The sequence below is a fragment of the Hermetia illucens genome, chromosome 2 (genome assembly GCF_905115235.1).
Source record: "Hermetia illucens chromosome 2, iHerIll2.2.curated.20191125, whole genome shotgun sequence".
Taxonomy (NCBI): domain Eukaryota; kingdom Metazoa; phylum Arthropoda; class Insecta; order Diptera; family Stratiomyidae; genus Hermetia; species Hermetia illucens.
In genome coordinates, this window is record NC_051850.1 from 121,717,714 (window position 1) to 121,734,003 (window position 16,290).

Here is a 16,290-nt window from a genome sequence, read left to right on the forward strand (position 1 = left end):
TTAATGCGCTTGACATTCTTAGATGCGTAAACTAAAAAATAAGTTTGCCTCCAGTTGTGACCTCTAATTTATGCGTTCTAACTGCTTCCGTAGAAGCGATTAAACTGGCTTCCAACAGAAGTCGCAGATGAGTAACTTTTTAATATCTTTCTTTCAAGACCATTAACGCCACTATAAAAGATATTTGCACTCGCTTCTGTGGAACAAAATATAAAGACGTTAAGTCGTTACATTTGGTGTTAGATGTCATTATTGCTACTTGTTTCAGGTATGTTTGTGGAATGGATCAGTAACGCTCGTGGCTTTGAGAAAGCTGGGTTATAAATCAGGTGAGTAATATCTGATGGCAGAGCAGAATTTAATGGTCTATGCTTGAATATTTCTCTTGGGGATGATTATGCGCACATTTTACCAAAGTCTGGATATTATGGACAGGTAGCATCGGCTGACTTAAATTATGATCCCCAAACTGAATGTTTCATTTTAATAATTTACGACAGGAGAAATCCAGACAAAAACATGTCAAAAATGACTCATATATCTCATATATTAGATGGCTTAACTAAACGAAAAGAAGATAAATTCCACAGAATGCTCATATATTGGGAAGCAATGTATAAATGACACAACTATCTCCTAGGGTAAGTTCCCGGACTATTTTAAATGGATTTATTAGTCATTGAAGAGTACCTACCCTTTGAAGGAATTTTGAATTTGATTCGGTCGTCAATTGGACGCATTGTTCCAGGCGTCTTCATCATTCGCGAATCAATACTACAAATTCTTCTTCCATGGATATAAACAAAACAGAATGCCTCTCTGGAATTCGTCCATTCGGGTATAAGGGTTTCTGTTCACCTTATGTGAGGGACTCTTTATGCACGTTATATGAATAGATGCATCATTATGATTTTTTTTAGATCTTTTGGTTGGATAGGTCCTGAGAACGAAACCTATTGCACTTTTTGGGGCGCCCATTTTGAGTCCTCACTCCCCTATCGCTCCGATTTAAAAAATAGAACCAGTTTGGAAAAGTACTAATTGAGCCCTTTCATTTGATACCCCAAACGACCATATTCAGTGGAAAAAAAGTTGCACCCCTTTCTGCTGGTATGGGGAGCCCCCTCTCCTTCAAGGTTAGCACAGAAAGGGACTATTTGCTGCATGTAAGAGGATTTATAGCCGTTTACGAGAAAATCCGGTGTGACAGACAGACATTGAATCGGGAAGAATGCAAGTTGGAAATAGTGGAGGTGAATACAATACAATACATAGAAGAGGAACGAATATAATCATATCTCACATGAAATGTATCGATTAATACGTTCCAAAGGTGGCCTCAGTTCTTACTTTGATGCAAAAGGGCAGAAGGCGGAGAGAAAAGTGATAATTTTTTTACGAACCCGTTCTCAGAGAGTCTCCAAATGAATTCACAGCATTGTTAACAAGATGATAATAAAGCGAATAATCTGACAAACGTTAGAAACTATGTAGGCACAAATGGACAAAATGCTTATTCAAGTATTCTTATATAAGAGGTACGCAAAACCTTTCATACCTGAAGCGGGATTCTGATTCTGTTTTCAATTTTCTCATGTTTTTATGAAACAAATTTGAAGTATTTTCGATGGAATGTCTCAGAGGGTATATTGATTAAACTTTGCACCTATGATGGATTTAAATATTTACACAAAATTTTTGTAGCTATTGTGGAGAAAAAATTTGCCTCCCCATATTTTATTAAAAAAACAACAACAGCAAAGGTGTTTCAAAATACATTTTCTCCATACAATCTTGAACTTTTTTCCTGAACAACCAGTGACAACCAGGACAAGCTCTTTCACGAAGGCTTCAAAAATTTGTGATGGAGGTACATATATTAGGGAACCACTGTTAATCAATTTTAAATGAATCAGATCAAGAAAATAAGCAGGAGAAGAACTGAGTTATTAATTTTAATCTTTTATTTTTTATTTCATGTATTTTTTTGTTTTTTATATTTATTTGCTTCTTGTAATAGGTGACTACAAGGGCTAAAAATTCGGTGGGCTAGAAACCTGTAAATTTTAAAACTTTATTGCTACCGAAACGTCAACAACACCTCGGATGAAGGCTGACCTCATGGCAACGACCTTGGCTATCGGAAACGGAACATGATTGGTTTCTGAAATGCGCGCACGTTCCTCGATAACGGTCGCGGGGGTCCGGAGAATGCTCGCTTTTTCCAGCATGAGGGGTAATTTCAGCTTTATAAATTGGGCATTCTGGGCCTAAGCGAAGTAAGATAGTAGGACTCCTGTGAGTACCCTTTTGTACTCTTAAAATTCAAGTGGTAACAGGCACTAATCCGATGTCCGGTTGCTTTTGACGGCTACCGAACGGCGCAGTTTCTTGACCAAGGTGCCGGTTTCTGATAGACTTCGGTCCAGATTCAGGAGCAAACAAATTTTACAATGCTACGGACCAAGGAAAACTTCCGATATACTGAAGAAGGATGTTTTCAACGAGCATTGAAACGCAGTTCGGGCAAACTTCCTAAAAGTAACAATGTGATCGTGATGGGTGATCTGAATGCCAAGGTAGTTTGGAAGTTCATGGATCTCTGGAGTTTCCGCCGCCACGCCATTGGTGGCAGATTCTTCGAGCACAGAGCTTGCAATAAGAACAGTTGGGTTGCAACTGACCGACGACGTACGAGCAATCAGATCGATCAATTCGCGATCAGCAGTACTTACATGAAAAGGGGGATATCACGTAGCGCAGCAATTATAGAAGAATCACGTTGTTGAGTACCACATATAAGATATTCTCTACTGTCTTGCTAGCCCGGATAGCTTCATACGCCCAGAACATCATTGGCCCATACCAAAGAGGCTTCACTCCAGGCAAATCAGCAACAGATCAGATTTTCCCTCTGCGGCAAGTGATGGATAAACTGTAGGAATATGGCCATCAGTTGAATTATATTTTCATCGACTTCTAGACCGCCTATGACATCACAAACACGGTAAAACTGTATGCAGCCATGAGAGAATTCGGTATCCCAACGAAATTAATAAGACTGACTAGTCAGATCCTGGTCAATGTGCGAGGCCAGTTAAAAACAGTAGGATCACTCTCGAGACTATTCGACATCAACAACGGTCTAAGATAAGGGAATGCATCCTCTTTAACCTGGTCCTGGAGATAGTAATCCATGATGCAGATATTAATGCAAGAAGCACCATTCTCTTCAAGTCCATCCAACTGTTGGTCTACGCTGACGATATTGACATTTTGGGAAAAACAACCCAAGATGTGCAGTCTACCTTTATCCAAATCGAGCAGACGGCTCGAGATCTTGGGCTGCACATCAATGAAGGAAACACGAAATGCATGGTGGCAAAGTCAGCGCCAAAGAATAAAGAACCAACAACATCGAATCGCACTGGTCAAAGGAGAAGAATAAAGATAGGAGACTATTGCTTTGAAACCGTTGAAAATTTCTCTCATCTAGGGTCGAAAATTATAGCCGATAAGGACTATGAAGATGAAATTTGCGGTTGTTGGTAACCAACAGAGCCTATTCCAGCTTACAAAAACTGTTCTGCTCGAGGCGTCTCACTATAGGGTCAAAGCTCTTACTGTACATGAGAATGATCTTACCAGTCCTTATGTATTCCTCGGAGACCCTAGCCGCGTTCGAGAGAAGAACCCTCCGAAAAATTGTTGGCCCCTTACATGAAGATGGACGATTGTGTAACCTCTATAACGATAAAATCCATGAGCAATATCACGACAGTCTGGTAGTGGATAAAATCCGGCTCAACAGGTTGCGGTGAGCGGATCACTTAATCTGTATAGATGAGGATGATCCAACCCGAAAAATCTACAAGGGCAATATCTATCGTAGAAAAAGAAGACAAGACAGATGTCTGGAAGCAGGCTTAGACCGGATACTATTTATTGCGCCGTTGATAATGATAAGTAGATTTAGGTGTTGTCTTCCGAATGTGCGTAATAAAAGAGGTGGTGACAGCGGCCTCGAAAGGGATCACCATCTGATTATCGAATACATTTCCTTATGTGTTGCATCGGCCCCTTCTCGTAGGATTGGAGAGACTCCTAAGTTCAACATCGACCGCTTGTATTACCCAGTCGTCGCTCGACAGTGGGAAAGCATCAGATATACTGAGTAACCCGTCTGGGAATATCATTGAGCATTGGACTGCCATCAATCTCCTATACCGCTGGTCAGGGAGCAGAAGATGTGTAGACCACAATGATTTTAAAATTGCATACGGCTTCACGAAAGAGCTTGCGTGTGGTCGTAAATCTTTCGAAGGTCCTGTGAATGACGTGAACTGTCGATTTCTCATCTGATGATGATTGATGAACAACTGAAGAGGTGGAAAAAACACTTCATTATGTTTCTTAACCGTATCACATCCGGTGGTACATTCCGCTGCTCCAATCAGAAGAAATCATCAACGCACTTAAACGTGAAGCCACTAGGCTTGAGGGTCACCCCACAGAGTTATTTATTGCCGTACCTGCAGTTACTGTATGCTTGCTGCTTCTACTGGTGCGGTAATTTTGTGAATTTGATACCTTCCCCAAAGAAAAAAAGAAAAGTGATAATTGTTAAGATTCCAAAGAAGGGCACTTGTTTTGAGTATGAGATTTGATGTGGAATTCAGGTCTTAGCTGCACCTGCTCTTTATTGATTTCGAAGAAGTTTTCGATAGCGTGAAGAAGGAGTTTATCTGGAGTGCTCTACGTACTGGGGGCATTGCGGGGAAACTAATAGGTCTTATCAGAGCGGCATATGATGGCGCAAAATTCCACGTACTGTACCGTTCTTTAATGAATAAAAAAAAAACTACGAAATGAATCGCAATTATCCTAGTTTGCAGAGCGGATTGATAAATACGGCCTTTATTACGGCAATCCACATAAACATGGTACGTGACATTTTACGTATAATATTTAACACTGTTATTTCCGAACGACTTCGAATATCAAAAAATCGCATATTATACAATATCTAGATGCAATTGATACCAAAAAATCGATTTCTCGGATCGGACACACGGGATGACCCCCCATATCTTGTTTCAAGGGAGATTTTGTCATAGTTAATTTGAATTTAGTAGTTTAGGTAGGAGTGAATGAGTAGGTGATTTGGGGCCAGTATGGGGGTGGTATCGCTGTTCTTTTGGAGTTCGAATTTTGAAAAGGAAAAATACAAAAGTAAAGGGAGATTTTCTAGTTGAAATTTGCTCATATCGTCCGAGTGAGAGGTTCGGAAAGTTGATCCCAAAAGTGACATTGATAAAGGAAGGGGTGACGAATCTCGGACAGTTCAAAATTACATGTTCCATATCCTCTTGAATCGTATCAGATGCCAGACAAAATGGAAAGTTGTTACATCTGAGCCATTAAGATATGCACGTTACTCTCCGTATCCATGGGGTCGTTTAATCCACTTTTTTTATGTAAATCATCTCATTTCTTCTGATACTCCAGTATTGTTTCAATTCGTGCCAATTGTTGATGATAGGTGTATGATTCGCCAATTGAATAAGCTGGGTCATAGAAGTGTCGGCCTTTATTCGCCAAGATATCGTTCGAGACCATTCCTGTTATCACACATGATGTTTCGTCAGCTATTGTACTGTAGGCATGATGTCCGTGATCCTCTCAATCAATATAGGCCTTCAATCTTTTTCCTACTTGCATTATGTTCTAATGCTGAGGATAAGACATGAGCTGCAAAAAGCATAATCGAGCTAACAATTCTCTTGGGCGGCCTATATTCTCCGGATGCTTTTGTTGTAAAAATTTCAAGATGTGGTTTAAAGTTCAATTTTTGGTCAATCGTGACTCCTAGCTGTTTGAGCGCTGGTTGCGAAAGTATTGTTTGTTCGTCAATCCTAATCTTCATCAATGTTTGCTTCCTTCGCTTGCTAATGAAAACTACTTCGGTTTTATGTTCTGCCAGTGTCATTTCAGCGCCTTTTAGCCAAGAACTGATTTCCTAAATTGCCTCATTTGTCAAAATCTTGATTTCCTTGATGTCTTGTGTCACGGTAGTCACTCCTGCTGGGGCTGCAACCAACAATTTCCGGCGTGCATTATTATCCACAGGAGAGGACTGAGGATCGATGCTTGTCGAACCTCGCAGATTGTCCGACGTGTCTTAAAATCCACGTCCGAATCGTAACACAATAGCCTCTCACAAGCAAACTCTAGGGCGATGTGCACCACCTCCCAAATGGAGTCTCTAATTTGCTTAAATCCTCAATTATTTTACACCAGTTTGCTGAATTTAAAGCATTGTTCATATCGACAGTCACTACTGCGCATTGCTGCTTTCGCGATTTTCGTACCCTACTGGCCGCATTGACAGTAGATCTCGTCTTTCGGAATACGTACTGCCTGTCCGAGAAGGGAACAATAAAAGGTAAATAAGTAGAAAAAGTGTGTTAAGTCATTTTCAATAACGAAACAAGTCGGGAAACCGGAAGCTGGACGCTTCAGGTATGAAAGGTTTTGTGTATTTCTTAGTACGTAGCACGTAATATATCCATATATTATGTGAGAGTATCCACTTTCGGGTGATATTGACATTCATAATCTTCAATTTTCAAAGAAGTAACAAAGGTATTATAGCTTTTTATAACTTTGTTAGTAATAGTGCGATTTCCACCAAACTTGGTAAGATCATGCTCTATATTATAGCCTATATCACTGCAAAATTTCATGGTACTAGGATGAACTTAAGGGGGGTTTCTAACCAATTACAAAAGATTGTAGTAATATACTATTATTAACTTTATTTAAACAGATATCGGCATGGAAGGTATTTCGGAGCCCAGGCATCATATAGTGGCAGCCTCCTGATGTTTTTCAGATTTTTCGGTTAGGTAGTTTCTGAGAATGGCCCCCTTAAGGAAGTGATCACTTTCAACCCCCCGCGCTCCCCACCCTTCCAACGAATGTCAAAACTAAGATCGGCTTTCAAAAGTACTAATCGAGACCTTTGATACCCCACATGACTATATTTGATGAAAAAAAATTTTACACCCCTCTTTTTCATGTATGGGGACCCCCTCTTGAATTCGACGTAAAAGGATGTAATTCACTGTATGCGTGAGCGTTCACAGCTCCCACCTTTCTACCAAATTTGGTGTCAATCGCTATAACCGTCTCGGAAAAAAATGCGTGTGACGGACAGACAGTCAGACAGACTGACAGACAGACGGACAGACATACAGACAGACCGACAGTAAACCGATTTTAATTAGGTTTTGTGTTTACACAAAACCTTGAAAAGCTTAATCTTAATGTATCATAATTATTACTGGAGGGACCTAGGAAATAACGGGAGGATTTGGAGTAACGGGAATTTCGGAAATAGTCCCCTTATGACCTGCAGCTTTGACCTTCTTAAACAAGTTTTAACAATCATACCAAATTAACTGATTATTGCAATTTTAATTAATTGCTTAGTGGTTATGTTTTATTGACAAAAACTTGAATTTCTAATAGTGAAATTATAATTACGAAACGGCTAAGATATGGTTTTTATATGGTTTTGTGTAAAACAAAACCTTATTAAAATCGGTTTACTATCTGTTCGTCTGTCTGTCTCTCACACGCATTTTTCTCGGAAACGGCCAAAGCGATTATGGTGGAAAGGTGGGAAGCGTGAACGCTCAAACGTATACTGAGTTATATCTTTCTACGCCGAATTCAAGTGGGGGTCCCAATACATGCAAAAGGAGGTGTAATTTTTTTAATCGTCAAATGTATATAGTCATGTGGGATATCAACTGAAAAGTCTCGATTGGTACTTTCCGAAGCCGATGTTAATTTTGACATTTGTTAGAAAGGTGGGGAGTGCGGGGGGGGCGGAAATTGATCATTTCTTTCACGGACCCACTCTTAGAAACTTCCCAACCGAAAAATCTGAAAAAGAACAGGACTCTGCCACTATAGTACCTAGGCTCCGAAATATTCCCCATAGCGATATCTATTCAAATGAAGTTAATAACAGAATATTACTATAATTTTTAGTAATTGGTGTAAAACCCCCCTTAAGTTCATCCTAGAATCACCAAGCTTGGTGGAAATCACACTATTATTAACAAATTTGTAATAGGTCAAAGTTGACGCTTCTTCAAGACTTTGAGTATCAATATTACGTGAAAGTGGATATTTTCATGTATTAGGTGCCAGGTACCAATGGGGCAAATGTGTTTTATAAAAGAAATACACAAAACCTTCCACACCCGAAGCGTCCAGTTTCCCGACCTGTTCCTATGTTATTTTTTATTTACTTTTTTGATTAATTTAATTTAATTTGCTGGTAGGTTCTTTTAGTAGCAGAATGCAATAGTATTACTCACTTGGAAGTATAATGTAAATCACATTATAAAATTATTAATTTTACGGTGAGGTTATACTTATGAAACGCGCTTTCCCAATCGAGACCTTCCCCTTTTTGTAGGAGAACCACTATGTGCATGTTGGTTAATACCAACGCTACTACCAAATTTCGCAGCAATAGATGTCACTGTTTCTGAGGAGAGTGCATGTAATAGACAGAGAGCAGACAAGCTAAAGTTGGAATTCGAACCATATATTCGCAACCATTTGGGAAGCGCAAATATAGGTGGACGGCTAGACACGTCATGTCCTTATTTCAACTCTATCCTATTACAGCCAACTACACTGTGAGCGAATACGCTCAAAAAGAAATCAACATCAGTAGTCTATGTGATAGCAGGGATGATCCCAATTGATATTGTGGCACGAGGAAGGCAAAGTCTTTATGATCGAGCATACGCATGAAATGAAATTACCACTAGACATCGCTGCAGTTGAAACGAAGCCGAAAAATCCGCAGGACCCAAACAACTTTATGAGATATTCCTAGGTGCATTGAGTGACCCTGCGGAGAAGTAGTTTTCGATTTAACTTAGCTTTTGAGCAGACACGGAGGTTATTGAGCATAGCTCTATCGAAATCAACAACCGGGGAACATTTAACATTCGAAAACATTGTGGAGCACATTTTGAGGTCAAATGATTCTGTTTAGATTGAAGCTGAAAATACGAGAACAGTTGTTCAGAAACTAAGTCAGGAAAAAATCGATTGAGAGAAGAAATTGAGCATGAGAAGAAATCCTGTTCCGGCCCCGCGAATTAAAAAGGAGGAAAGTCAATGTGACTTGTTTTAAAATTGTTGATCGTTTTATGTAAACGTTATCTTCAATCACAATATTACAGCCAATTATTACGTTCGATCTAATTTTCAACCTTCTGCAACTAATCGTCGAATTAGGGCATTGCCTACGACACAAGAACCTTTGTGTAATTTATCCGGACCCGTAGTAATGTAAAATATAGGATCTAACCTGTGACTGTGGCTCACCCCCTAAATCTTTCGACTTTACCGACAGTTAGCCTCAAAAGAACAAGATACAATAGTGAAGAATTGAAGATGTTCACGCGTTGATTCTGTTGGTAAAGAATGTTCATGCCTTCTTTACTACTTTGAGGGTTCTTCCATATTCGTGATGACAATTGACCTCTCGCAGATGATCAAGCGAAGAACCTGAAAAAAGTCACGAATTTGTCCCTGTATGGTGCCTAGGTTTCGAATTACCCCCATACCGATAACTGTTCAAATAAAGTTAATAATAGTACATCACTAAAATTTTTTGTAATTAACTGCATTGCTTTATTCACTACTTAGCAATGGTAATCGTTGATGAGTTCAGATTCATCATTACTAACATTTTCATTTTATTACCCGCTTTGCATATTTTGGGTTGGCATGAATGCTATCATTTTCTAGAACGCGATGAATACCACAGAAAGGAAATGAAGCCCCGCCAGGTTTAGAGAGAGAAAATCTGGGCCTGAAGAACAAATTATGCGCCCCAACTTGAAATTGAATAACCAATCTAAATTTGGTAAGGCTTCGTCTCCACAGTGCAAATCATTTTCCCCTCTTCTCTCGATTGATTTGCTTTCAAACAATTTTTCTCCATAAGGTTTCTCTCAATTCTAAAATAATTAGTTCTTTTTAGGCCCGCTTAGGTCTGAACTGGGCTCTTTTTCGTCTCAATATGATTCGCACCCATATCAAGTAATACTGAGTGAACACTTAGGTCGCGTTGCTCCCAGGGCAGAAGTGAAGCAGCGTCCGATGTGTTGCCTTCGTACTGGATGGGACCGAAAGCCTTGTAATACACAAAATACAAAAAACAAAACCATATCAAAAACCGTTTATTGTCTGTTTGTCTGTCCGTCCATTCGTCCTTCTGTCTATCATACTCACTTCCTCAGGAACAGTTGCTCCTATTGATACGAAATTAGGTGGAAAGGTAGAAATTGTGGATCTCGTTGCATGTAGTGAGTATGATTATTCTACTTTGAGTTTAACGGGGGTTATCATACATGTAAATAGGGGGTATAATTTTTTTTCACCGAATGTACCCATGTGGGATATCAAATGAAAGGTATCGATTAGTGATTTTCGAAACGGTTATTAGTTTTAATTTTTTTTGTAAAGGATCCGTTGTTGGAAACTATCCAACCTAAAAATCTATGATATTTGTCCAAATAAAATTAAGAGTGTCCGGATAGCGGAGTAGTTAGAACACACATCTCGCTGGTGACATTGGGATTTATATCGTGATTTGACGTTATGTACCAGCCGACTCAGCTGTGAATGAGTACCTGAGTCAAATTAGGGTAATAATCTCGGGCGAGCGCAATGTTGACCACATTGCCTATTACAGGGTACTGTAATCCTGTAGTGTACCGTTACGGTCAAAGTTGATCACATCTATATTTCTTATCTTAAGGATACTAAGCAAGCGGCTTACCGTTCGTGTCCAGACTCTCCCTTTGCAGAAGTAGTGCTGACAAAATAGGAAGGGGAAGAGTTGATTGCCCTAAAAACCGGAACTGAGACTTTGCAAAAAATAAATTATTTTTTTCTAAAGCGCTGCACCTAAGTACAGGGGAACTTGCGGTGCAAAGTGGACGTAAAAATGGGATTTACCTTACCTAAAAGACCCATACCTGTTTCAAAAGGGTTGTCTCCTATTACCAAACACGATTTCAACAAAATCAACTGTCGACAAAATATATACATACGTGGTTTTTGGTGTCAAACTTTTTGGTCGTCCTCCGTCTTTGAATACTTACAATTAATTCTAAATGAGAAACGCAGCAACTGGCTCCCGAAATATCAATGTATGCGATCAAATATACGAGGTGTTCCTAACTAAAAAAACAATCTGCTCGTATGCTTCAAGATATTCTCCGTGAGATAGATGCACGAGAACTGCTGCAAATTAAGGTCGATATATGTAGACTGTTGACGTCACTCGATATTGTATAAAAATATAAAGTAAATAAGTGCTAACCAAACTAGTCGAACTTAACAGAATGGCAATGAGTCAACTCCCTCTATACTACAGTGAATACGAAATATATAATATATGTACATGAACATATACAATCTAAAAAGATACCTAACATTTTCGAAGAATCAAACTATAAATGGGTATATTTCCACGCTTTTCTGGTTCTAGATTCACAGCGAGAATCGTGAATAAAAAAGAGTGAAAGTATTGTCAATAGTGGTTCTGCCGGTAGCTCCTTTTCCTCTTTTGATTGCTTAGTGACGGCAGTAGTTTCAATCATATATCCGCTAGTGCACAACACACCTGCATATGAACATATACGTATTTTAGTCTTTCAACTGAAACCGAATCTGGTTCTAAAAATGTTTAAATACCAAACTTAATTCATTCCAAAAACAAAACGTTATGTCAAAAAAAGTGCTCAATAAATTGAATTTGATTAACGTTTGTGCCATAACTCTCTTTTTGAGATTCATCTATAAACGTTCACAATTTAATGTTGTTTATGTCAGCTGACTCCTATCTTTGGACGCGGTCAGAACAATTGAAACGTGAACACATGATACATGGGTGCCGGTTTTGCAAGATAACTTTGTCATCAAATATGCAAATTCCAATCTCTTAGATCATTATCGGTGGATGCGAATGTTTCCTGGATTCGAGTCAAACTAATTTATCGTTCGTCTGCACCAATATTTCAATGGAGAGTATTTATTTGGATTATTTAAGATTTCAAAACAATCTTAACAGCTTTATTGTAAATGGGAGGCGAGGCTCCCGACTTGGCTACTGAATTGAAATATTGTCAAAACCCAACCCCAACATAAAGCAAGTTCTCGCATCTATGTCAGAACGAAATCTATGCGCAACTTAGAAGAGGCTCAACCATTAAATACTATTTATCAACCAGAACCTGTCCAAAATAAAAAAAAAACTTTTATTTGCATAAAATACTTTGCGTATCTGTAACAAATCTCAGCCGGAAAGATCTCAAAACCAGCATAGATATGGACCACACTACTTCTTTAGAGCTTGAAGAAAATTTCAAGCTTCCGGACAAGAAAACCAGTTATCCAAAGTTATCTTAAAATTCCATTTAGAAGTTTTTATAAAATTTTTATTTGGCTCTCGTTTATCCAAAGTTTTTCATTTCAAGAATTACTTGAATCTCGAACGCCTGAACAGATGCAAACGTCTGGAACGTCAGTTTCTAAAGAAAACATGAATAAGGACTACACAGAATTATACATATATTTTAATCCTCTTCGAAAACTACAAATTCGGTAAAGCTTTTGAATATGAGCACATGACATTTTTTTACTAACTCCAGAATATAGAACTTTCTATTTTTGCCTAGCTTCTGACCAAAATATCATAGTAATTTGAAAAAGTTCTTAAAATTTCGATTCAATGTTTTCTATGTCCCAAACTTTTGTTGATTTAAATAACATTACATTTGTTTGCCTTAATACAAGCGAATACTTTAAAAAATTGCCAAAGCATTTGGCAAATCTCATAGGTCTCTCAAAACGAAAAAAGCGTTCTTTCAGAAATGATCTAATCGGCTAGGGAGGTATCAAATTGGTCACCAACCTCGAGTTTTTAGTAATACATCACTGCAGGGATACCAAAGCGAGGGATCCATTCTCGACAGACGGCTTCGGCACAAGATTGCGCCGTAATGTCCTTCAGAGGTATTGCCTCAGGCCACCGCGTAAATCTGTCGATGATTGGAAGGCAATACTGGAAACCGTGCGAGTCTCGCAAGGGACCTACAATGTCGAGGTGTATGGTGTGGAACCGCTTGGTAGTGCGGGGAAATGAGCCTACTTTTTTTCTTACATGCCACTCTCTGGCCCAGGAGCTTACATCCTTATTCATGGAGGGGCAGAAGTATTTCTCGGTGACTAACTAATTTGTCGTCCTGATGACGAGGGGACACTTTGTGTAAATGTTCAGACTCTGAGGAAGAAGCGACCAAACCATCATCCAGATATACGAAACAGAAGTGGATTAACTTTTGAAAGGTTTGCGCCGCACTGCACAACCCCAAAGTCAACCGTGTGAACTCGAAGAGTCCAAAATGTGTGTATATTGCCGTCTGTGGAATATCTTTTGGAGCTACAGGGATTTGGTGATAGGCCTTGGTTAAATCCAAGATCGAAAAGATGCAGCAGTTTGCGAGATAATGCGCAAAGTTGTGGATGAGCGGAATAGGATATCGGTTTGGAACAATCTGTGCGTTTAGCCTTCTGTAATCCCCATAAGGGCGCCATTAGCCGTTTGGCTTAGGGACCATATGGAATGGGGAAGACGAATAGCTGTCCGAAGGTCTGCAGATACCCTGTTGCATAAGTTGTTCGCAATCTCTCCGTGCAATAGCTAGCTTCTCGGTTGGTAGAGGACGCACCTTCACTGGTTTAGAGAGACTACATTCGGCAGTAATCTTGCTGAATTTTTGGAGGAGTGCCCAAACACGAGAGTCAGTAATGACCGCCAAAAATACGGAAAGATTGTTGTTGGGAAGAGATGAGATTCTGCCGGAAGAATTAAGGTTGGTTGTGGAGCCTATAAGGAACCTGTTCTGCAAATCCACCAGCAATCCATAGTGACAAAAAAAGTCTGCGCCTAAAGTGGAAAAGCTGACATCCACCAAGATGAATCGCCACGGGAACGTTCTACGCAAGACAAGACTCAAGTCCACTTGCCTGTCCCCGTAGGTGTTAATGCGCGAGAAATTTGCCAACGCAAGTTTCAAAGGTTGAGGAAATAGCCGATGATACCGTCGCCGGGACCCCCGCGGACCTAGTTTTTTTAGGTAGCCGCGAATTTACACGGGATCATACATCTGGTAACTTTTTCGTCGAATCTGCGATGGTACCAACAAATGCTTTGGTCCTTTGGATCTGCTACCCGATCGCCCTTTTCGAGCAGAAGGCCGCGAGCGAGCTCGATTCTAGGATGAACTCAAGGGAGCTCTTCCAGTCAATTACTAAAAATTATAGTAATGCTCTATTATTTACTTTATTTAAGACGATATCGGTATGGGAGTATTTCGGAGCCTAGGATCCACACAATGACAGCTTCATGATTTTTTTAGATTTTTCGATTGTGTGGTTTCTAAGAATAAGTTTGCGAAAGAAATGACACCCCGCACTCCTCACATTTCCAACAAATATCAAAACTAAGACCGGCTTCGAAAAGTACTAATTGAGACTTCTCATTTCATTCATTCACGTGCATGTGATAATATTCGGTGAAATTAAATTAGATTGGATGTAGAATGATGCAACTATCAATTGCAATAACTGTTACCGAGAAAAATGCAAGTGACCGAAAAACAGTCAGCCAGGCAGACAAACAGACAGATAGACAGACAGTAAACCGATTTAATAAGATTTTCCTTTATACAAAACTTTAAAAGGGGCTGCGGAGAAGTAGATTCTCCATCAATAGAATTTCGATATTTCACTCGAATGTCAATTATTCTCGTTAATTATGACGTCAGCGTCTTATTTGCATGGCTTAGGATGCAGTAAATTCGCATCAGATTAAAAAGTTTGAACTGCTATAGCTTTGATACTAACAGCCGGATTCTCATGAAACTTGGCATGCGTGTGCGTAATATTGTCTATGCTGATGCAAAATTTAGTACTCCTAGGATGAACTTAAGAGGGGCTTTCGAGTCCATTTCCAAAAGTTGGTAATATACTATTATAATAATAATAGTTAACGCAACAATCTAATTGGATCAGTGCCTTGAAGGATGTTAAAGCACTTCATTGAGGACCGTAACGATACACTACAGGTCGGGCATTCAAACAATATTTACTGAAACTTGATTATTATGCGGAAGGTAAATAAAACAATTATATTATTTCCAGTATCTTTATCTTTAAATGAAAAACGTAATATAGAATGAATAAGGCAAAGTGGAGTTAGTTCTTGTAAACTTCTTCTTTTTGTGGATGAGCGCGAATCCATTCCAAAGCCCTTACAACATGCTCTGGGATTGGAGGAATGTGATCACCGGTTGGTTGGTATCCGTTTTCGTCAGCTACATACGAGAAGCGGACGGCTTCACCTTCAGGAGCAACCCAGGATGCAGATCCACTAGCTTGCTCAACATTTCCTGCTCCTTGTACACTAATTCCATTGCTGGTTTCGAAACCATAATTGTATTGACCATCCGGGCTCACATCACTGACGAAACTCTTGGTTTGGGCATCTTTATCGATGTGTTCAGCCAGGGCAACGCCCAAGAGGACAGCAACAACGAACTACACCAGAAAACAAAGTAAAATATTAGATAAACTTCCTTCAGAACTGATTAATTCAAGAACTTACTACTTTGAACATTTTGGATTGAGTATCTTTTTTGTTTTAATAACGATTATGCACCGGTGATTCGTATTTATACCCTCTGCATAAGTTGATGAGCCTTCTGGAAGTCTGCTTCTTGGAAAACACAACACAAGTCCAGGTGGCTTTAGGTAGTCGTCCTTGAATGGGGCCTAAGATCCACCGTAGATATTTTAAAATTGTGTAGTTCTATGGTCAGCTGTTTTCATCTAGAGTCTTTCTTACAAAATAGAGGCGTACCTGACTCTAGCTATCTAGTAGCTTCACAATTATAAATTTTTTTGTTTAGGACCATATAAACAAAATTATCATATCTTGCTATCTACTGTTAGCGTCCCGCGGACCTGTTTGCGAGAGAAAAAACAACTGAAATTTCAAAGTAATTCCTATAGTGGCGCCTGATTATACGATAGCCAGTTTTTTCATTATCAAAGATAATAAATTTCTTGCGCCTTTTCAGAACTTGTCACCTCTGGCTTTTCGCATGCGAACCGGTGTAA

The 16,290-nt window shown here is 39.3% G+C and overlaps 1 protein-coding gene across 1 annotated transcript; it reads right to left on the reverse strand.

The window, feature by feature from the left end:
* Positions 1 to 15,302: 15,302 nt before the first annotated feature.
* Positions 15,303 to 15,936, reverse strand: LOC119648690 (pupal cuticle protein Edg-78E-like). Its single transcript, XM_038050489.1, has 2 exons — positions 15,776 to 15,936; positions 15,303 to 15,708 (listed from the first exon to the last, which is right to left on the reverse strand). Exons 1-2 carry the CDS (start codon positions 15,785 to 15,787, stop codon positions 15,367 to 15,369), a joined length of 354 nt encoding a protein of 117 aa, XP_037906417.1. The 5' UTR covers positions 15,788 to 15,936; the 3' UTR covers positions 15,303 to 15,366.
* Between the last annotated feature and the right edge of the window lie 354 nt (positions 15,937 to 16,290).